The sequence below is a fragment of the Maylandia zebra genome, linkage group LG17, assembly GCF_041146795.1.
Source record: "Maylandia zebra isolate NMK-2024a linkage group LG17, Mzebra_GT3a, whole genome shotgun sequence".
NCBI lineage: Eukaryota > Metazoa > Chordata > Actinopteri > Cichliformes > Cichlidae > Maylandia > Maylandia zebra.
In genome coordinates, this window is record NC_135183.1 from 11,713,996 (window position 1) to 11,737,768 (window position 23,773).

The 23,773-nt window shown below is 39.6% G+C and overlaps 1 protein-coding gene and 1 long non-coding RNA gene across 3 annotated transcripts in view; both read right to left on the reverse strand.

Moving 5' to 3' along the window:
- LOC143413169 (uncharacterized) overlaps positions 1-23,773 on the reverse strand; it is a 314,090-nt gene that overhangs the window by 264,649 nt on the left and 25,668 nt on the right. The window lies entirely within an intron of this gene.
- On the reverse strand, positions 662-6,651 carry rgs4 (regulator of G protein signaling 4). The gene is made up of 5 exons (XM_004567360.3): positions 6,449-6,651; positions 6,026-6,133; positions 4,705-4,769; positions 2,727-2,890; positions 662-2,355 (listed from the first exon to the last, which is right to left on the reverse strand). Exons 1-5 carry the CDS (start codon positions 6,490-6,492, stop codon positions 2,110-2,112), a joined length of 627 nt encoding a protein of 208 aa, XP_004567417.1. The 5' UTR covers positions 6,493-6,651; the 3' UTR covers positions 662-2,109.

Consider the following 23,773-nt stretch of genomic DNA (forward strand, 5'->3'; position numbering starts at 1 on the left):
CAGACGTTACGCAATCAATGTTAGATATAGAAGAGACCACCTTTTCCCTGCTGATTATAGATGATTACTGTCTGATTATGAAGGGACAGATGTGATGAGGTCATGGAAACGTTCTTTTAGACATCACAACAAAAAGAGTCAACTGGCATCAACGTGTGTTGATCACTACATGAAATAAAATGTTATCAGTCAAGTTTAAAACCAATGCTGCATAACACAATTTTTATTTAAACATTAATTTAATCATTGCTCTTCATTAAAATTTCCTTTAAGATGTTTTTTTTTTGATTCAGTAAAATAGCATAAATGAACTTACATTTACCGTATATGATGATTTTCTAAGTACTTCTTCCTCCACATAGTTGCAGGGGGGATCATCTGATTGTTGGGTTTTTCTTATATATTTGAGTTTTTACCTTAAATCATTAAATGCCTTTTGAGAATTGTTGTGAATTGGAACTGTATCTATAAATCTGAAATAATATTAAATTGCATTAATTGAAATTATGTCATTTTAATAATCAATCTATCCTCATGTCCTTGGTGATCCACTTGTTAATATGGCACAATATGTTTGATGGTTGATGCGTCATAAGAAGTGTAACTGTGTAACAAAGAAGTGTGTGTTTGAGCTTATCCTCCAACATGTCACACACAAACATACTGTTCATGCCACATTTATTTACTTCATATCTTGTTACCTATAGTTACAGGAGAATTTCACCACTTGTGTTAATCAGCTAGTAGGTGCAGAGGACAGCTATTATTTTGACTGCCACCTTCTCTCAGCTTTACATTTTAAAAGAGCATCTGCAAGCTAGTACAACTCCACAACACTTTCCACAAGTGACATCACCAAAGCTCAAAAACAAAAATGTAAATACAACCACAGATTTTCATCATTAAGCACATTTGGGAGTATACAGAAATAGGACAAAGACACGTGTTCTTTTACATATAATATGTAGTTTTTTATCATCACAGTATACATTTAGATAAGACATTGTAGAATGTGTGGCCACCAAAAATTTGGTAAGGTGGTTTTCTTTAAAAAAATATCCTACTCCGTTTAACATAACTGCGTCATGACTCTATGACAATTACTACTTCTACTAATATTAAAACATGCCTAAAATTCCCACGAGAACTAGTCAGTCGGTGTTTTCACAGTGCAGAGATCATGTCAGGATGTTTAAACAGCAGAGGCAGTTGTTACCATGATAAAGTGTTGAGATATACACCGGGTTTTACTCACGTGAATAAACAGACATCAGTGTCAACCATGGGCTGTTGTACAAACATATGGTATTAAATAGTGAGTTGGAACTTCAAATGACTATATAAAGCTTTTTTTCCATTACCACTACATTGTGAGGCCATAAGTCAACATGATGGAAAATAACCAATCTGTGACCCTAAACCTAAAACTAACTGCAAAGCCAATCACTACAGTATACGTGCTACTTTATTGTTGTTCCAGCTGTACCAGGATCAATTATTACTTTACATTTATGACTGTATAAAATTGTACAACATTTAAACTTGGAGACTCTACTCCTATACACAACGGAATTGGGGCATTATTTTAAAAAGTGCTTGATGTATTAATTTAAATATTCAGGTCTGTACATAGCTAAACTAGTAATCTGTGCCGTTCCATTGAGAAAATGTTCCAGTGGCACCAGTTTTCGTGTCTGTTGGCTGGAGGTAGCTTTCAATAGTTTTCTGTTCTAAGTATCAAGATAACCTGGTCACAGCTTCTAGATCAGATTGTGTTTTGCAAAGAATCCAGAAGGAAAATGTCACAATGCAATGATGTATTTACATTCAGTCAGTCTGTAGAACATTTCACCTGATGAATGCAGAAATGGGAAATATATAAATATTTACAAGAGTGACCACATAAGCTCAGAAATAAAGAGCAAGTATCAAAAACAGAAGGAAAAGAAAACGACCTCACATGAACCTTCATCAGACATCTTCAAAACCATTCTTCCTTCCTTATCTAGAAACCCCGGACACCCCAGCAAACCTATCATTCCCACTGTGAGCCCTAACTGACTGTCGATCTTTGGCACCTCCTTCAAGCTTTTCCTTCTTTCGTCCTGACTAAGCACCACCAGCTAACACCTGACTGCTGTCAGCCATGTCACAGCTTCTCTTCTCTTTCTTCTCCTGAGCAGCGTTACTCTGTTGTTGGCACAGATCCTGGATCAGTTTGGATTTGAGAAAGCGCCTATAGGAGTCTTTCTCCATCAGTGTGTAGATCATCTTCTGGGCATCATCAAAACAAGAAGGGCAGGCGTTCTCGACGTTCTGTCTTGTTTTTTCTCTTGTCGCTGCATCTAAGTTTACCTAAAAGGTCACAGAACGAAAGTAAAGTGAAACATACTGATGTAATGTATTCACTTATCAAGAGCCTAAACTTTTAAGCTGCCACAGAGAAACAGCAACTGTTTTTGGTAATAGAGATCATTGCTGATGCGAGGCAGGAGAAACACATGGGCTTATCAACAAAATGAAGACGTGAAAAAAGTAGAAAGATATCTTAAAGTAAAGGTGGACTATTTTTTTACTTGAAGGTAAATGTTCAGGTATAGTATTGGGGTGTGGTGAGTCATATTTTACCTGCCCAGCAAGTAATCTTCTTTTTATGTTGAAGGATTTTACTCTTATTAATCAAATTGATTTTGTTTGTCATTTTATTTCAGTAGTGCTGTGATTACCTCATTAAGAGCATCTGCACCAATATATTTCTGGTAGATCTGCTTGGCTCTGGTTGCTAGCTTGGTAGGTGCAGTCTTCGTGTAGTCCTCGCAAGCCATCCAGAAGTCCATGTTTTCCTCACTGAACTCCGACTTTAGGAAGCTGGTGAAGACTGTGCGACCCACTAAACACAGAAAGAAAAATGTGTCTCTTTTGATCCAACTGTACTCAACAGCCACATAGTCCATTTATTTATTTATTAAACTTAATAACTTTAGTTAATATATATTCGTTATTAATAAACTATTAATTAATAACATTACAATTAGTAATGTTGTTTACTAGTTGGTAAATTTTTTGTAAACCAGCTGGAACTTCCCAGTAACCATCAAGATCATGTTCACAGATGACCTTTGTAACACACATGCACATGTAAGTAGGCCAGTGACATAGCGATTGTGTAATTCTTCTTTCTTTGTTTTTTTTTTTCTTAGGTTTAGATACAATTTTGGTCAGAATTGTGGCACAGCGCAATTTAATTATATAAACATACATTTTAACACTACAAATGATTAGTAAAGACTATTCTTTTATTGTGAAATAAGTCTTTACCAAAGTTTAATTAAGTCTCGGTTTAAACATTGTCGTCATTGTAAAGCATTGCCAAAAAGATAAAGCAGTGTGTTATTGAAGCAAAATGAATAAGCCTCACCAGAGTGTAATAAATGCTCTAATATAATGGTGTGGCAGCCTTTGCACTCATCAAAGCCAGTCTAAATTTTCTAATTTGGCTGGCTGCCTGATGAATAATGCAGCAGAATTAGCTAGAGCAGTCCAATTTCAGGTAGCAGAACCTGCCCAGACTTAGTCAAAAATTATGCCACCTCCCCAATAGGAGTTTTAATCAGCTCCCAACTGCACATTAGTTGCCAGAAAAAAATGAATCATGAATACAGAAGTTCCGAGTGCTGGGTAAGAATTTTACCAGCCTTATTTTTTGGCAGCGTGTCCAAGTGCTGGAGTTTTACATTGCTTTGTAGCATGACACGAACACGCCACTGATTTACTTTATATTAAAAAGCTACATCTTGTCTCATATGTCTAACATGACTACAAGAAGAGTTTGAGGAGACCTTTGAGGTCTTAATATGTTAAACAAATGAAGGAGCAGTAGCAGCTGACAGATGTAATAGGGACAGCAGAAGGAAGCCATAACTATGTTGGAGGTCATGGAAAGACGCAGGTCAGAACTCCGCTGGTTTCTGCAAGGCCGTTGCTCCCCATGCACACGCAGACAATATGATTCTCAGAGGTCTTATGCATCCACACACACACAGAGACACACGCAGAGACACACACACACACGTGCACACTCTGCACTGGTCAGCACGCCCTGAGAGGCCCTCTAGTAGTGCCTCGTGACACGTAGCAAAAGCTAGAGCATGAGAATGTGCTGGAAAGTGCTTGAGTGTGAGTGTGTGTGTGTGTGTGTGTGTGTGTGTGTGTGTGTGTGTGTGTGTGTGTGTGTGTGTGTGTGTGTGTGTGTGTGTGCGTGTGTGTGTGTGTGTGTGTGTGCTCCATTTGCGTGTTTGTGTGTCCCAGCCAAGTCCCCTTAACTTTCTTTTAACAGCAGTAATGAGCACAGTGATGATACTTAATTAGCCAAACCCAACCATCTGCTACGCTGCAGCTTGATTTTCAGCATCACTTTTGGGATTAGCAAAGCCTTACTGTCAACCCTTACAGTGATATGCTAAAGCCAGTATTTCCCATGATTGCAACTGTATTGTACTACATGAAAATGATTAAATATATAAAGCCACAGGCACATTTTGTTGAGAACAAATGAGTGAAGCTTCTGTCGGACAGCTGATTGCATTATTAATATTGGGATGCCAAAGTCAGAAGTTCTTCCAGCTAGCTTTGGATTAAAAGCCTCATCTGACTTGTTCTGATTCAGATCCAGTCTTTTATGAGTGAAACTAATGTAACACTTACCTTCACTGTTCAGCACATGGCTGAAAGACTCCTTCCATTTCTCCACCTCAGCTGTATTAGGCACCCTAAAACACAAACGATCAATGCCATTTTAAGTAAGGTTGCACAGAAAAACATTTTTACATAAAGTACATATGGACATTTTCACCTTATCTCTAATCTAGTCTTTTTGTAGTACTTTCTCCAAAAAGGTGAAGTAGCCACCAAACATCTCTTAACAACATAGCAAAACAAAGATATCTGTATGAGATATCTTTTGCTGTAAATAGAACGACACATTCAAATCCCAGTCGCAAAAATGCAATTATCAAAATGACAGCAAATCAAATCATGCCAACGCACGTCATCTGACAGCAGCAAGCCCGGACTATAGTAAAATGATCATTTTCAGTTATAAAAGACCAATATATAATCAGCATTTAGAATCATAATTTGCATTGTGTTGTGCATAGTGATTGATATTGCTGCTGTGCAATTTTAGCAGGAAAACTGAATATTGATCATCCATAGCTGTCTCGGGATGCTGCTAAAAAGCAAAGGTCAATGCGAGCAGGGTCAATGCAAACGTTCTCATAAAGAACAATAACAGGCTTCCCGTGGGAAGACGTGCTCTGGAAGTGTAGAGAAATCTGATAGATTGTGCTCTTCGGTAACATAATTCGATTTCAGAATTTATGCAGAATTTATCAACTATAAAAGTTTAATGACTGTTAGCCACACAAGTCATCACATCTATGTCCAATTATAGGAGGCACTGGCTATACCACTGGTCCAATATATTAAAAAAAAAGTACTAAATCATTTATTTTCCATGAAATGAAATGGTTCTTCAGCCTATTGCGTCAAAGTGAGCTCATCTTCTACGTGGAAAGATCCATCCATCTATTTTCTAATCACCTCCCTATCTCTTTCCCAACAAGCCTCAGATAACAGAGATGTCCCGCGAGTTTCAGTCATTCATTTAGAGGCACATCAATATTAAGGGTCTGCAACTTGAATTGAAGCACGAGCCAGGATTTTCTTATCTGTACCGTGTTAGGCGCTAGTCACTGAGTTTAAAGTCAAAAATAAACTTAATTTAGCTCTGCATCAGTCTGAAGGAGACTGATCTCAAACAGACACCGCCATCACATTTTTAAGCAGTTTCAACTCCTTCAGATTGGAAACACAATATACTTTTTAAGTCAGCATTTGTGGCAGGCTTGGTTTTAGTTTTCATCATAAAAATTCTCTCTTTCGAAGGAGGCTCAATGTGCGACTTAGCGCATAGAACACATCTTTTAAACAGCAAATTCAGCTGAGAGAGGCTTGTTCCTCTAACCTTTTTGCAGCAGCTGTGGTTGATTTTTCTTTCATCTGCTTCTGATCTGCTGCTTGAGGTTCAGGCTTCTGGAGTAAGAAGCTTATTTTGTGCTTGATGTCTTTGGCACTGTGGAGAGGCAGAACGAGAGGACCGTGAGCAAAATGCATTTCAGAAAATGTCAGTGTGTTTCCATTAGTGATATCTGCGCACAGACTTCCTTTATCTATGTAAACAAGTGGTTAACAGCTTGTCAGCTAGTTCCTCTTTTTCCATGTTTAAATTGAGATTTTGAGTTGCTGCTGTAAAATAACAGCTCTTTCATTTTTTACATGTACACACATCATATTCAAAAACAATGTTTTAATTTTTTCTCTTTCTGTCTTTATTTTTTCCTGAATTAATGTTTTTATCCACCCGTTGTTCAAGGAATATTGCACTTACCTTTTCAAGCATGTCGCAGGCAATGTTGCAAGTCCTTTACACATGATGGAACGTTAAAAATCTAAAAATCCAAAGTCAGTTCTGTTGTTTTAAATGACAACAGAGAGGCAACCACACGGTTGTGAGCAGCAGTGTTTTTGCAAGAGTCCTTCAGTATCACACAGCAAGCTGTGGTTGTCTCCACCCCCAGCAGTGGTTTTATACCTCCAAAATGGATTGACAATCCCACCAGACGGGCGAGGGGTGGGGGAGTGTAAGACAGTTAGAAAGGGACAACAGAGAGGGAGGAACAGAGGGAGAGAAAATAGGGGAACATTTACAACAGATGGGATCGTATGTAACCACAATAAAAGGTGTTTTCCACTGAGGGATTTAAGGCATTAGAGAAACTGGTGAAGTCATACATCACGTGGAAAAAAACAGAGCTTTTTCAAACTGAGCAAATCTAAAATCCAGACCTGGAAATTGTTATTTTCAATGTATTCTGTGAGGTCATTGTTGGAAAATGTGACCTTTGTTGCTGGACCTACTGTCAACTCAGCTTACAGCAGCCAGTGTTTATATTCAAGCATTAACAACCATTTTTATACTGCTGTACCTAAAGAGAATTATGTGCTACATAGCATTATTAATAATGTGATGCATGCAATAAACACATTTCAGTAAATTAGATGATTTCAGGATTCAATTATAATCTCATCAAATCAATACTTGCCTTGAATGTTGTGAAGTAGATCTGTCCAACAGGACACTTGTATCAAAAAGGGTGTAAGCCACAACTCCCTACCAGACACAAATGTTATAACATTTATAATATACAGTAATAAGCATCGTGAATGACAGTTTATTTTGTGTTACGGAAAACAGTAATGGTTTCATTAAAAGCATCAATATGGGACTTAATCCGATGCGTTCTTAATTGGCACTCTCTGAGGCTAGTTCCAATGAACACTGCAGCCATTGTGACTGTTTGTCTCCTTTTTGTTGGCTTACTGCTAATCAGTCTTTTCTCTCTACTTAGCAACTCGTGTCATGACATGATAACTACCTTGGAGCTGTTGTTTTGAAGAGTTTACAGCCTGAAAATGAATCATTCTGAAAAGTAATTATGCAGTTTTGCCATTCCTCCATAAATGAATAACTGTCTCTCTGTGTAATTCTAATTGTCCTCATTGGGTTTCTCATTTCAGGATTTGGTTTATAATTGTAAATACAAAACAATACTCAGAGTTTCACTTTCTGGGTTCTCAGTGGTGGTTTGACTGTGCCATTAGCTCTGTGGAAGTCTACAGTCGGGGATCATATAGCACATATCACATGGACACGTAGTCAGAACAACAGAAAATGCTGCCAATGCTTAGCTAGTTACAGGTAAAAATAGAGATACGTTACAGTGACAAAGAAGTGAAAGCAACCTATAGGAAAGGATGCGGTTTTTTCTCTCTTAAAGCTACAGTATGTTTAGCTTTCACATCGAAGTTCTGTCATTATAGTAGGTGTGGCCATGTCCTGCTGACAAAAGCCGGCCCTGAACTATTGTTAGCAAGGCTCAGATCAGCTATTATATTCCTCATGTTCATTTTATACTGTAGTTTTTTATCACAGTGGATACATTACAAATCATTTTCCTCAAGATGTGTGAGTGTATTAACTGTTTTAGCACTATGGCAAGAAAAACATCTGAGATCACCAAGAAGGGAAGACCACCTCCCACAATGACAAGAGCAAGAGTTTGATATGAGCAGACGAGTTCAATGTGAAACTCGGCATGTCTCTCCAGAGACAGTACATGTGAGAAAAAACAATTGTTTTGATAATTACACAACCCTGATTTCATTCGTCAAATTACTTGCGCAAGTTTAGAGTCAACATTCTCTGTCTTTTAAACTTCTTCAGTTTTTTTCATTTTCTGAGTCTCTGAGCTCAGTCAAAGTCATTGAATACATGTGGTTTAATAATGCACTGTAGAAAGCAGCAGGTTAACCTTGTGAAGTCATTATAATAAACCTAATCCTAAAACATTCTATGAAGGACAGGTAGAGAGCAAGTCAGAGAGCAAATTCAAAAAGAGACACAGGAATGCTTTTAGTTTAGGTTTTGCATGCAGGTATTTTACTTATAATTTTTCATCCTGTAAATATGCTTTAGTTTAGCTGTTGATTTCTTTCACTGCTGTCAGTTAATGGTAAATATCTTACCACCATAAAAGTGTATAAACTCTCTTTAACCAGAAAGGGTATGTTTTTATCTGGTCTGTTTGTTTTGTTTAATCACCCGTTATTAGGTGTGTGTCAGGGTAAGTAGTTTTTAAAAGGTGACCACACACCACTATGCTTATGCAATCTCCAACCTTATCAGAAATGGGACTCTAATTATCTAAGACAAAAGAGGAGAAGCTTACTATTCCTATAGTGCTGTTGTGCTTTTGCACATTAAATGCCACAGAAAGGGGTGTTTACAAGTTCTATAACTGTGCGGAATATGAACCATATCAAACACATTTTGTTTTGTTTACATTTTGCCTTCCTCACTACTTTTCTCACTACCTTAGAAGATCATTTTATAGCACTGAGAACTTCAGTTTTTCCTCTTACTGTAGATCAGAACTGTCAATAATCTTGACAGTTCTGATCAAGTATAAAAACAACAACCAACTTAGTCAAACTCCAAGAAACGGCAGTGCAGCACTAAACCGGCTGACCCTATTGAACTCAACCCACTCCACTTCTCATTGTCATCGAACTGTCAATATGGGACAAAATGTGCCGCTACAAATTTCAGCAAATTACACACAGACCTTGAATTACTGTGTGACGCAATGAGACTCGGGTAAGGTACTGTCTCATAGCTGACCCTGTTCCTATTGTTTCCAAAAAATCTGAGCATTTTAGTCTACTCTTCAGTCGCTGGATGGTCATTACCATATAAGGTGCCCAGGGATTGCTAAGCTTGTAAATTAGTAAATGTTGTCTTTATCAAATAAAACTAAACCCAGTAAATTCAAACCAGTTGAAGGTTGGAATCTTATGAAACGCTGCCCTGAATTGTTTGGATGGAAATCAAAGTCCCCCACACGACTTGATTTGTGGCTCTGACGAGTCCTCTGCCGCAATTTCCTCCTACTTTACGTCTTCAAGCATCTCCTTTAGAACTTTTTATGACTTCAAGCAATATTCAATCATCCATGTATCTATCCTTGAATACAGAAGCCGGTAAACCAGCCCAAAGTGATTTTTTGAGGATGCAGTCAAGTGGCTGTTGTTATGGTAATTCTTTTTTTGAGTTTCTGACGGCATTGTTAATTTAAAGGTAAGGAGTCACGAATGGTGGAGGATATTAATGCAGATAGGCATGTTTTAACGAATAAGTCACAAACTAAAATGGAATACTGAACAAAAGAGGCTGCTTTGTGTTCTAAACCACTGCATATCAATCAGGGGTTAAAATCATTATCCTGCGACCTGTAATTATTTTTGAACAATAAGCCTGCAGAACAGCAATCAGATTGCAAAGAATAAACCTGAAATCGGAAATTTACCCACCCCAGTGTTCCGTGCTTTCCCTCTGGCCAGTTGCAATTGCATCCAGCCCACACACTCTAAGCTTGTTTTCTAATAGTATATATGACTATGTTTCTTCATCAGCAGCGGCAAAAAATAAGCAGAAGAAACATCTTTAAATGTGTGTATTGAAAAACGTAACCCCGTAAAACCTGGACCATGAAATAGATGCCTGAAAATTCTAATCTTAACCTAACCCCCTCACAATTAAATAAATATATACATATACATATAAGATCTAATTTGTTGTCATGTGTAATCACACTGATGATGTAGAGAACTCATAAAAGCTCATATAGCAAATGTAATATACTTAGCGTTACAGCGGTGAGCAACCCAATGAGAACTCAGTACAGGTAATGATATACATTGGCTGTATCCCAATTCAGGGTCTGCAGCCTTAAATGCCGCATGTTAAGGCCGATTACGTCACCGTGACGCGACGAAGGCTGTCCCAATTCGAAGGCTGCTCGAAATGCGGCCCTCAAATGCGTCCTTCATTTCCCTGAATTTTAAGGACGTGGTGGTGTAGACTTCGTGGCCCAACATATCCCAGAATGCATAGCGTGGCGGTGGGTGTGGATAATTTTGCCGAAAAAAACGGCGGATGAGGGGCGCCCGAAGAGTAAACTTTAAGTAAGTACTGAATATAATGTCACTTATTTATGTGCAAATGTTTAATAACGAAGAACATTAAAACATTACTGTTGGCCACATGTCGGCAAAGTTATGTGACATTAGTGATGTTTGTACTAACTTGGTTTTAAAGCCTTTACTTTAAAATATACGCCGTTCAATAGCTGAGCTTAATCCTACAGAGAATGATCAAAGCTCATGTAGAAAGAAAGAAACAAATGAACAAAATATGTTCTCCTTCATTTCTGTCAAACAAAGCTGTTTCCAGCTGTTAGTATCATGGTTGCTAGGCAACCTGGGCAGCGCAACGGAGGCTAGACCGTCCCATTTCACAAGCCTCGCACTTCCAGCCTTAGCGGTCTTTGAGTACGCGGCCCTTGAGGACCGTTGAGGCTGCGTACTTTAAGGCTGCAGACCCTGAATTGGGATACAGCCACTGATTAGGTATAATATTATGACCACTGACAGGTGAAGTGAATTCCCTGATTATCTCTTCATCATGGCACCTGCTAGTGGGTGGGATATATTAGGGAGCAAGTGAACATTTTGTCCTGAAAGTTGACGTGCATGGGCAAGCATAAGGATTGAGTTTGACAAACTGTGATGGCTAGACCCCACAACACTTGTGGGGTGTTCTTGGTCTGCAGTTTTCAGCATCTAAAAGCAGTCCAAGGAAGGAACAATGGTGAACCAGAGACAAGGTCAAGAGCGACCAAGGCTCACTGATGCACGTGGGGAGCGAAAGCTGGTCGGTGTGGTCCCATCCATCAGATGAGCTACTGTAACTCACTTAGCTGCATTAGTTGCAGCCTGTAGGTTTCTTATCTGGGGAACTTTCAGGTCAGTACTGCAGGCGCAATGTTTTCACTTCCCTGTTTGCCCCTGGTGCAGTTTTATGTCAGGAGAATAAATAATCTGCCGGTAGGTAGACTGTGACTGTGACAGCTGGCTGCCGGCGGAGCTCCTGGGCACGTCACTGCAACCCCCCCTGGCTTATGCTCCGCGGCTGCTGAGTGATCCCTCATCTGGGACTCTCCTCAGCTCTTTCTGGGATAGTTCTGAGGGCCTCCGGATGTCTGGAGTCTTGATCTCCTCCATACCTGCTTCATGCCCTGGTGGACGGGGCTGTGGCTCCCCACACCCTCTAACAGATCATTACATGAAGGAACCTTTTAAAAACAAGTGCGTTCATGCTCACAGGTGTACACACGGGTGCTCACACACACAAATTACACCCTCTTTGGCTCCTACCATAAAGCACACTGTGCGCTGTCGATCTTACGTGCTGCACAATAATATTTAACATTTAGTATTTACTGTTATATTCCCATATATCATTGTGATGTTGTTTATTCTATTGCTCTAGTCTTCTTCTGCTTGTTTTCTTTTTTCTTTCTCAACAGGTGATCCAGGAAAAGAAAGAGAGAAAAAAAAAAGGACACAAAGACAAAGGTGATGAAGCAGATTTTCATTGTCTTTTCTCTCTATCTCTTTTCTCCTTTTTCTTTCCCTGCTACAGTGCCAGACAGGACACAAAAAAAGAAAAAGGTAGACTGTGACTTTAAAATCTGTTTCTTTCCTTTCTTTTGTTGTTTCTCTTAAATATTGAAATAGTGAGTATGTTTAACATAGAATAGAAGGGAGATGATTAGGCACCTCAGATGAATATGTGTAAGCTTGATGTATCAGTCTTTGTGAGCACTTTTTAAAGTGTTGGCTCTCAAACTGAGCAAGCTGAGCAGGTTGTTTTGACCAGCTCATTCATCTCGACCCGATGGGACAGACTAATCTGTCTTGCTCACAGATAATATATAATCAAGATTAACTGATAAGCAAGCTGAGGTTTGTTCAAAGTCTGGAGGATAACCTTCTGATAAATGCATCCTTGAAAATGAGGATCATTTCCTTCTTTCCTTCTCTTTGTCCCAGCGACTTTTTTCGCATGACCTCATAGCCAAAGCTGCAGCCATGCATTATTTTTCCCTTTGATCTGATACCTTGCAGCAGCTTTAATTCTTGTCTCCAAAAGTTCTAAGAGCATACCTTTCAGATTTGCAGCCAACATGTGGAGGCATTTAAACAACGGAGGGCTGCCAGCAGTTCCCTTTTAAGGTAGAATGATTTCCAAACAGTGAGAGCAGTCCTTTTAAAATTGGACGCACTCAGGGAGGAGATTGTTAGTGTTGTTTGTGCTTTTGGTGGATGGTATTTTCCCGGCGCCCCAATAATCTTCTGATTGCTTTTTTTTTTTTTTTTTTTTTTTTTACAAGTTTTGCAGTGCATTTTCAAGGAAAATAACTACTACAGCCTAAAACCACCGATTTCTACAAGTTATTTACAGAAAACTTTGAGGAACATGACACTTCTTCATTTGCACGTTGTATTTGTGAATGTGTCTGAATAGCATAGGCCTTTAATATGCATCTGCGGACACTGCAAGGCTTAAAATAGAGATTTGCACCCAAGCATTAAAATGATGTTCTGTCAAGAGAAAGCCAATTCGCCGACTACATGCTCATAAGTGAATGAAGCGCTTTTAGCCATTCTATGTCAGCTGCAGGTTAGAAAATGTGCTTATAATAATACTGTAAAATGTAGGGCTTTTTGTAAAATGTAAATGAAAGCCGACTATAATAACTCGAAGCTTATTTCATTTTAAATATAATCATCAAAAGAAGAAGATTTTGACCATGTTTACCCATGTGCTATGTTGCCTCTTCTTTTAAAAACACTCAAAAACAAGGATTTGATAACTGAACATTCCAGTTGCTGTAGTTTAGAAATGGAACTGTTTTGTCTGCTCAACGTTCAGGAAGCTCTTTGTCATATTTTGGTTTCTCAGTCAGCCAAAAGTTTTTCACTTTCAGGTTGGAACTGCAGATAGGCTGGTTTAGCACCTGGACCCTTTTTTTTTTTTTTTTTAACAGCGCAATGACATGCAGAATCTGGGTGGACATTTTGTTCCTGAATTAAACAAGGCCTTCCCTGAAAACGATGTCATCTGGATTGCAACACAGTATGTGGCTCCATTCCCAAACCTGTGTTTGTAACTCAGTATCAACAGCGCCGTCACAGATGTGCAAGTTACCCATGCTATGTAGTCGTTTAACGTCAAAGTTGCTGGTCTTTGAATCGTGTGACGCTAACATGCCAGATGGTCCCGTTCTTCTTTGGCCCAAGGGATGTGCTGTCCCCGATTTCCAAAAAAGAATTTCAGCTTTTGATAGGTGCGATTGTGCCGTGTCTGGTGTTTGTTTATAAATGTTTTCTGTTGCGCACAAGAGTTTTCGCTTGCTTTTTTGGGGTTTCACTGTCAGTGGATTTCAGAGGTCTTCCTGAGCTCATGAGCTGACATCTGCTACAGATTTTCAATGCAGTGCTGTCTGAGGGCCTGAAGCCATCCAAAAATATTGTTCAGCCTTGTGTCTGGAATACATGCAACTTGTGGGGATAGGTTAATTGGATAATCATTTCTGTATAGCTGTATATCTCAGATTCTGTAAAGTTATTTATTTCATATTCTGTATAGTTTTTCATATTTATATGCTGTTCATAGCCTGTACATAGCTTGTACTCACTACAGCCTGTACATACTTATAGTTATAGAATATTCACAACATACTTCATACCGTGTACATTATAACATACCATAATAGACCCATTTCTGTAATATACTCACATATCTATATTATTGCTAATATATATTGTAATATATCTATATCACTAAAGCACTGGATGGATGCAAACTGCATTTCGTTGCCCTGTACCTGTGCGTGTGCAATGACAATGAAGTTGAATTCTATTCTATTCTATTCTAATCCAAATTGCCATTAGGTGTGAATGTGCGAGTGAATGTGAGTGCGAATGGTTGTCTGTCCATGTGTGTTGGCCCTGCGACAGACTGGCGACCTGTCCAGGGTGTACCCCGCCTCTCGCCCTATGACAGCTGGGATAGGCTCCAGCGCCCCCCGCAACCCTGAAAAAGGATAAGCGGAAGCGAATGGAGGGATGGCAAAACTCCCTTTGTAGTTTAACAATGAAAAAATCTGTTTCATCTGTTTATGCACACCAGTTGGCTGAGTGCCAAAGCACCTTTATATTTTCACCTTTCTTATGTTATTTTAGTAATTCAAGCACATCTTAAATGTGATTTTTGTCTTTCGCTTTTAGTTCTCTTTTACACAAGTGCTCAACTGTTTTTGTCTCCATGATGCTGAATGGGTACCATATAACACCCCGGCAGCTCACAGGAGTGCTGAGCGACTAAAACCAAGCTTCACAAATCAGACCGAACAGTTCAGCAGCTTTTTATATAACGTATATTTTGTTTCTCCTTCACGGTTTGGCTTTCCAAATAATGGTGTGGGGTCAGGTAAAATGGCTCTGTTTGGTTTCTGTCAGCATGGAACTGATAATGAATTTTGCCATGCTATCTCCTGCTGCTAACCAGACAGCAGGATATGATCAGCGCACCAGAGGCCAGGCTTACACAGCAGCAAGGTGATGATGGCTCTGTGTGTTCCTGGCACACGTAGAGCTTCACACAGACGTGTGTGCTTCTGGAAAATGCACAGAGGATCCTAATTTGAATTACACACATAAAGACAACAGTAGAGTAAACATTAAGTCTAGGTACTAAATTCGATGGCAAGATTTGCAAATATACATTATTTTATCTACTAAATGTTGCTCAGTTTTCAATTTATTTTGCATATAAAACTTTCTTAATATATTGATATTGAGAAGAAAGGGGGGGGGGGGGAGATCTACAGTGTACCTTTGGCTCTTAAGCCTTACCAGTTAGTGCCAGATAGGGATGTAGCAAAGACAGGTCAAATGACCAAAAATGAATTTATACTTACGATGTGGTGCACAAATTTGTTTGAATGTAGGGCAAAGGATCAGGCAGATGTCCCTTCCTTACTCCCCATGCTGCTGCCATCCTTGTCCGTTGTCTTATTACTTCCTGGATCGATTATTGCAACTCTTATTTGGTCTCCCCAATAAGTTCCTCCATAAACTTCAACTTCTTCAGAATCCTGCAGCTCGGGTCATAACTCGTACTCCCTTAAGAGACCCTATTACCTCAATTCTTCTACAGCTTCAGTGGTTGCCTATAGAAGCCAGGATAAACTTTAAAATCTTAGTTCTCACTTTTAAGTGTATTCATAACCTTGCCCCTCCTTATCTCTGTGATCTGCTTCATATCACCACAGTTTCCCGCTCTCTCAGATCTTCATCTGCCACTCATCTTGTTGTTCCTTCTTCTCACCTTACCAGTATGGGACACAGAGCTTTCAGTCGCTCTGCTCCTCGGCTCTGGAACTCACTTCCTTCAGCCTTAAGAAATATAGAGTCCCTTCCCTTATTTAAGTCACAACTCAAAACTAGGGATGGGTACCGGTGTCCGGTGCCATGATGGCACCGGTTCTGACATAAACGGTAGTAACCAGACCGAAAAGCAGCGCACATTTCGGTGCTTTATTTCGATGCTTTTTTTTTCCTGAGCTGTGATACACTTTAGATTCTAGCCAATCATTTTATGTTTCCGAGGATAGTAGGCAGGGCCAGGTATGTACGTTCTTTTAGAGCAGAGCTACAGATTAAAAATGCCCAAGGCAAAGCGGTCAAAAGTCTGGCTGTACTTCAAAATATGCAAACTCAGCAGCCTGCAACAAGTGCTTTAAGCTGATACTGTGATACTGTCAAAGGAGGTAACACCTCAAATCCGATGAAACACCTGGCGACGCATAGCGTTTTTTTAAAAGCCGAGAAATGCACCGTATTTGATAGCTTGCTGCAAGACCTCACACCGAGCACATCTACTGCGCGTGGGTTGCCTGTTATCGGTCCTGGAGTTAGCAACATCCCCCAAAACCCCGAAGAGGAGAGTCCTGGCCCCTAGCCCTGCCAGTGTATCAGAAATGATGACGGATGATGATGCAGCAGCAGCCGTTCTTCTCTGCGTGAGTAGCTTAATGTTGTTCGTGTGTAATTTACATTGAGTAGGCTAACCGCGCTATTACATTAATGCAGGTAAGGTGAACTAGCAAACATCATCATAGCTACATGCGGCTGTCTTCTTGTTTGATGGCAGATACTCCCTTCACCCTGGCCAAAAAGGCTAAAATGACCAAAGAAAAAGTGGAAAACAGTTAAACATGAGAGGGTTTTGGACAAAGTTTGTGTTTTTTCCATTGTTTAAGCACTGCTTCCAGCCAAGAGTGATACCATAAATCCCCTATAGTTGCAGAAAAGGCTAACATTGTTATGTTTTTACAAAAAAACAGCTGAACATGAGAGGTTTTTGGACCAATTTTGTGTTCTCCATTCTTTAAGCACCGGCACCGTTTCAAAAGTACCGGTTTGGCACCGGTATTGGATAAAACCTAAACGATACCGATCCCTACTCAAAACCTACTTGTTTAAACTGGCTTACTCGCTTTAATACAGATGTTTTTTGTTGTTTTGTGGTTGTATTTTGCTGTTTTTTGTATTTTAATTTATTAGAATCGATTTTAATATACTGTTTTATTTATGTCTTTTTCTCTTTGTAAGGTGACCTTGGGTTTTAGTAAGGCACCCTCAAATAAAATGTATATTATAATAATAATATGCTTGAACCAATCTTAGTCCTAGAATGTCACTGTTAATCAAAAAATTCAAGTTTGTTTGGAAGAAAATATCTTCCAAATATAAAGTTCAGGCAAAATAACTGCTTTTTGTGAAGTCTGGACTAAGATGAGACTTTTGAATCCAGCAGTGGGTTGGTAGTTCTTGGCCAAGTGAAATCTCACAACACAACACCTCTGAGACTGCTCTGAGGTGAAACACAGCAAAACGAGAAATCCTTGAGCTCAGAAGATTAAAAAAAACAGGTCAGCTTGAGTGTTATGTTTTTCTGACAAAAACACCTAATTTGACATTTGAAGTTAAGTCTGTGGGGGCTGTTTGATGGGTTCATGGTGCTTATGTGCTTTCAAAATAGTGTTAATCTTCACTTTTCATGGACGCTTTCTGCAGCATTTTCCTAGCAAAACATTGCAGCTGATTGTTTGCTCAAAACAAGTGAAGTGAATAATATTAGTTGCACAGTGAGTTATTTTAGGTAACAGCTTGGTATGTAGACAACAGTCAGGTTTTTTTTAATGGTGTGTTTAATGCATGAGGGTGTGTTTCCCATCACATTAATGGCTCCAAAGGTCAAGAGCAGCCTAGGCAGCTAGATATAGATCCTCATAAAGCACATCAGGTGGCAGGGAATAGCCTTGGTAAAATGTCTTAATCTCAGTAAATTATCCCACACAGGCTTCTCCTCAACCCCAATGATCTAGTCACCCCTTTGAGGAAGGACGACCTAGCCCTTCATAAGCTGTCGACTTTGTTCTCATCAGTTCTGTAGAGGACAGTTGGTGAAGGATAATTGCATATCTCATGTGGTAAAGAAATGCATCTGTCATTTGGAGAGACATTAAATCTGATGGGTAAATCTAATGCAGTAACGGAGTACAGCTAGCCGTCCTATGATATCATCATTTCATTTTAATTTGGGTTGTTTACTGTGCTCTACAATTCGATTAAAAATATCAGTGCTTGCAAATGTATTACTTTCCACATTCGGGCCTACAAAATTTACATGAATTGTTCGTAGAATCATGCCTCAGTTTTTAAAGGATGTGTAAATAACCCAATATGAACTTAATGAAATTCTTTCACTTCAGTTTTTTGTGAATCAGGGGAAAGTGTGACTGACACATCCACTGTGAAAACACAGAGGATGCATATCTCTTCAAAACAACGTGCTCCCAGTGGAAATATTGCCTAATACCGCATAACATAGATGTGAGACTGATTTAATTAATTTTGATGATCGAGTAAGACAAAAGAAGTCCCAATTCAGCTTGTGTAAACATGCTGAACATTAAGCCTTATAATGACAATACAAGAAAAATAAGGGGATGAACAAAGATGTTGGGACAGATTGTGAGGCAACCTTGAATATCTGTGCAAAAATGCTCTCCTTTTAAATGTAGAAGTTCTTTAAAAAAATCTTTTTTGGTTTGGATTGTTTTGAAACAATTTTGAAGCAAAGTATTTACTTCATCCTTCTGTGAATTTGAATATATAAATATTCTGAAAACAAAAGAAGCAAAACCAAAGGACTAAAGGAGCAAAGTCAGCCAATCAGAAACCAAACGCTTTGATGTATTCCTAAGGTTCAACAAGTCTTCCAATTAAACTAGTGGTTTGCATGGTATGGTGACCCCTGGTGGCTCGCAGAGCCATTGAAGGGGCGGGCATGAACTACCAGGAAAAAGCTGACTTAAATAAGTGGAAGAAAATGGTTGTAGGATAAGGGAAATGGACAAGGATCTATAACTAGAATAAAAACATGACAGCAACCTCCTTGCAACTGTGAAAAAAATAGACCAGTTGGCAAGTGGTTGCTGGAAGGTGATGGTTGTTGCTTGGTGGGACAGGTTGCAAGGAGTTTGCTGTTCAAAAAGCCACTTTGTGATTGCTTTGGTCTCTAGCAGCTTCAAAGACCAAAAAAGTCTATTCCAGGAGTTACAAAGACTGGCAAAAAAAAGTTGCCCGTACTCATGCTGTCCTGACATCATGCCAGCTCATTTTGGGATGGCATAGCCACCGATCAGTGTTCTTACACCCATTTGCCTGAAATTAGGGCGCCCTCCGTTTGCGAAGTGAACCTGCTGCTTGCGGCACAGGGAAGATAGGGCAGGCCGGCGGAGGATTCTCTGGCTGGAGCAGCATCTAAAAACCAACTTGCAAAACAAAATAAAAACAAACCAACAAACAAGAAAACACCAGACATTATAATACAGAGTTATAATCTGCACCGATGTTTTTTCAAAATTCTATACACAAAAAGTGAGCACAAGAGCCCTCAGTGCACCTGCTTGCTGCTGTGTCAAAGTAAACTTTATTGTCATCTCCACTATATACAGTCCAGTATATAGAGAGACGAGACGACGAGGCTCCAGTTACAGCAGTGCAAGTAAACAAACAATAAATATAAGAAGAGTAAGAAAATAAATATACACTTTAGGACCAGGGATAAAGGGATCAATAACAATTTAAAATTTATAATTTAAAGTTTGATGATTTAAAGTCTCTCACACAACCTCTCGAAAGGGGAGGGGGGCACATTTCATTCATAATGTTGTGAATCCAAGCCCATTTTGTATTCATGATTTGTTCCTGGGTTGTGCGAAATCCCAGAAATAAACCCTAGAAAAAGCGAATCTGTGAGCTAAGGTGTAGGTCTGTTAGGTTATGTTGTGGTGATCGTCGAGTTGGGGGATGATTGTTCATACTGGACTGCAAAATTAAAACCAATGGAAGATGGACAAGAAGCATTCAAAGCCATCAGGTGCAAAAGATACAGGTAAGCAGATGTGTGATTGGATAATGGCCTGTCATCCTGAAACAATCAGAATCAGAATACTTTATTAATCCCTAAGGAAATTATGTGGGTTACAGTTGCTCCAAGAAGTAAATGTAAAAAATAGTAACAGTAAAAGACTAAACTCCAAACAATACATTATGTTACAGATGTTACACATTTAAGAAATAGCACTAATATATACAGATCGCTCAGTTCTAAATATCAAGGATCAACAGAGATGATTATAAATAAATATCAAGAAAATTTATAAGAATATTACAGAGTAGAGAAGAGCGTGTGTAAAAAGGGTGTAACTATTGCAGTGTTTACAGTGTGTTAGATGGAGGAGTTGTACAGGGAGATGGCCACGGGCAGGAATGATTTCCTGTGTCGTTCAGTGGTGCTTTTTGGTAATCTCAGTCTCTCACTGAACGTGCTCCTGTGACCAGCCAGTATGTCATGGAGTGGATGGGAGGTATTATCCATGATTGTCCCTTATCTTGGACAACATCTGCCTCTCAGACACCACCCTAACAGAGGCCAGCTCCATCCCCACAACATTACTGGCCTTGTGGATCAGTTTATTTAGTCTGTTGGCATCTGTGACCCTCAACCTGCTGCCCCAGCATGTAAGAGCATGGAGGATAGCACTGGCCACAACAGAGATACAACAAGATAACATTAATTAGTAGGGATAGTGAAAACTTTACATTTTTTAGTCACTTGGCTATGATAGGAAACAGTAGACACTGATGTAGCTTACTAAATCTTTTCGACTGTCTTCGGCACAATATTAATTAGTCATTGTCAGTTGTTGATTTGTCCTGTTCTCATTGTATGACGAATTATGATGGCTGTTTGTAAGCTGTCTGCATACTATGCATACTCTCTTTATATATATATGTGTGTGTGTGTGTGTGTGTGTGTGTGTGTGTGTGTGTGTGTGTGTGTGTGTGTGTGTGTGTGTTTATCTGGCTAAATTCAGTATGGTTCAAACTAGAGATGGCATGATACCACTTTTTAATGTCCGATACCGATTCCGATATCATAAATTTTGGATATAAATATCTTGCTGCATTTTGTATAAGTTCATACTCAAGTTTTAAAAAACAAGAGACTGAAGCTATTCTGTTATACCTGTATGCAAAAAATACACTCCACCCAAAACATTTTCAAGTTCAGCAACACTGATCAATCTAATAAATTTAAACCTACACCATCCTCCCTATTCTGGTATTTTAAAGAGTACTTACCTACCTAACTAATAGGGTTGCCAACTCCCAGCAAAAATATTAGGAAACCACCCCCCAGCCCTTAATCGATGTAATTAACTTTAATTTAATGCAAGTGTAAAACAAATGCACAAAAGTCAATTATTTTTCTACAATAATTAAATAGATTCAACATCTTTCTTCAACAGAATTGCAGACTGCACAGATGGTACCTTCCCAAAGGAAAACGTACTAAAGCTTACTAGGGTATATTACACTTATTATTTACTATATACAATAATGGATTTCTATACATTTAATCAGATGACCACTTTTGTTGTAAAATTGAGATAATTACTTATTCAAAGTTTTTAAATGGCATAACAAAGAAAAATATTTATTTGTGCCCCCCTCACCCTGTTAATGCCCAACCTGGCCCCCGACAAAACTTTGCTAGACCCGCCCCTGCACAGTTACCAGCCGTCAGCTATGTAGAAAAGGATCCTGGTGTTATTTGTCTCTCAGAAACAGTTTATAACTTCCCTTCAACCCATTCATGTCACCTAAAAGGTAAACCTGTTTCTCCATCACCTGCTCAGCTCTGATGATTTATTAAGGACATCTCCTGGTTTCATCTTCACGTTTTCCTCTCACCACATATCCAAACGGATATCATGACCAGCAGCTTTTACAGCCGTGGCTCCAGCAAACCTCAGCTGATACTAGAAAGTAATATTAAATACATTCTAACAACAGCTGATCAAGCTTAAACGTGCTGCTGTTGTTTATCCGCTGGTCTCCTCTTTCTAGCACAAAGTGGTCAATAAACAAACAAGAAAGACGGGACTTGCGGCAGAAAAGCCGATCAGCTAATCATTGATCAGTTTCATGTTTGAAGTAATAACAGGAGAGGAAGGGGGAGTGAATGAGAGAAGTACCGTAATTGTCGGGCTATAAGCCGCTACTTTTTGCACAAGCTTTGAACCCTGCGGCTTTTAGTCAGGTGCGGCTTTTCTATGGATTTTCCATGATTTTTGTGATATCGTAAGACGATTTGTTTTGTGTGTTCCGCTGTTGTACGGCACTACGTTGCCTGGCGGAAGGATCGGGGTTCAAGAGTGGTATGTTAGTCACATGTCCGTCCGCCAGGCAACGTAGTGCCGTACGAAGTAGCGCGAAAAACAAACTTCAAAGTAGCGCTACGCATTCAGCGGGAGGCGTGGATGACGAGCGGCGATAAACTTGCGAAAAGCAAGTTATGCCCAACTCCACCGGTGGATTCTGACAGCGTGGAAAAGTGCGAAAACATCCACGATCACCAACGGATTTTGAAGGGCTGGACTGCTGCATGATGGAGAGGAGGACACCGCCACGGCCCTTCTGAGGGTGTTCGACTCTGACACTGACAACGAGGATTTCTTTGGTTTTGAAAGTGACAACGAAGGAGAGAAGCGGAGAGTGGATGACGAAGCCATCCTGAGCCTGTTCGTTTCCGACATTGGAGAAGAGGACTTTGGTGGTTTTAGAGCGCAGGAAGAAGAGAAAGATGGTGAATGACTGACTTTTCTTCTTGTTAAAGCCGTGTCACTGCACCTGAGCCTAAAAGGTAGTCTGAATCTATTTTTCTGGTGTGCTGTAGGTTACTGTTATGTACTACATGTGCAAATATGTACCCATAACTTGTTTTTCAAAATATTAATAAAAGGGGTGTGTCTCCAAACAGCCATCTCTTTCCTGACAATTCCCTTTGTGCATATTCTCTTACATATGATAAGTCAACATTGAAACACCTGCGGTCAGGTGCGGCTAATGTATGTACAAAACAGGATTTTCCCCTGATTTTAGCTTGTGCGGCTAATATTCAGGTGCGCTTTGTAGTCCGGGAAATACGGTAGATGCAACTGCGCAGCAAAGAGAGAATAACTCAAGCTGAGTGTCTATTTTTTTTTATTCTAGCTGAAGTATGGGACAAATCGCTTCCTTTTCACCTCAGTATGGAACTCCGATGGCCAGTCCAGCTGTGGCTCAATATATCAGTTGTTAAGCTTAACGTGGAAATACTATGCAAACATTCAGGGATGAACTTACACACTTGCTTTACTTCTCTGGGATAGTTTTCTCCGAGATGAAATGCCGCGGTTAGGAAGCATGTAGCGAGGCTCCAAATGCTCCAACAGACCACTGAGAGGTCTCGCAGACAACAGCCGCTATCACGTGACACATACTGCTCCGATGCGCCGAGCTGGGTTACGCCAAGTAGCACCTTTTGTGAGGTGATTTTGTGATACTTCGGATGGGATTACATTTTTTATTTCTCTCCGATATCCGATCCAGTAATTTAGGTCAGTATTGGACCGATACCGATACGTAATATCGGATCGGTCCATCTCTAGTTCAAACAACAGTTTTTACAGTAAAATATTTATCTTAATGTACAATCCTTAATATGTTTTATATGTGGGGGTGGGGGGTGAGGGGGTTGCAATAAGAGGTGTTCGCCCAGGGCACG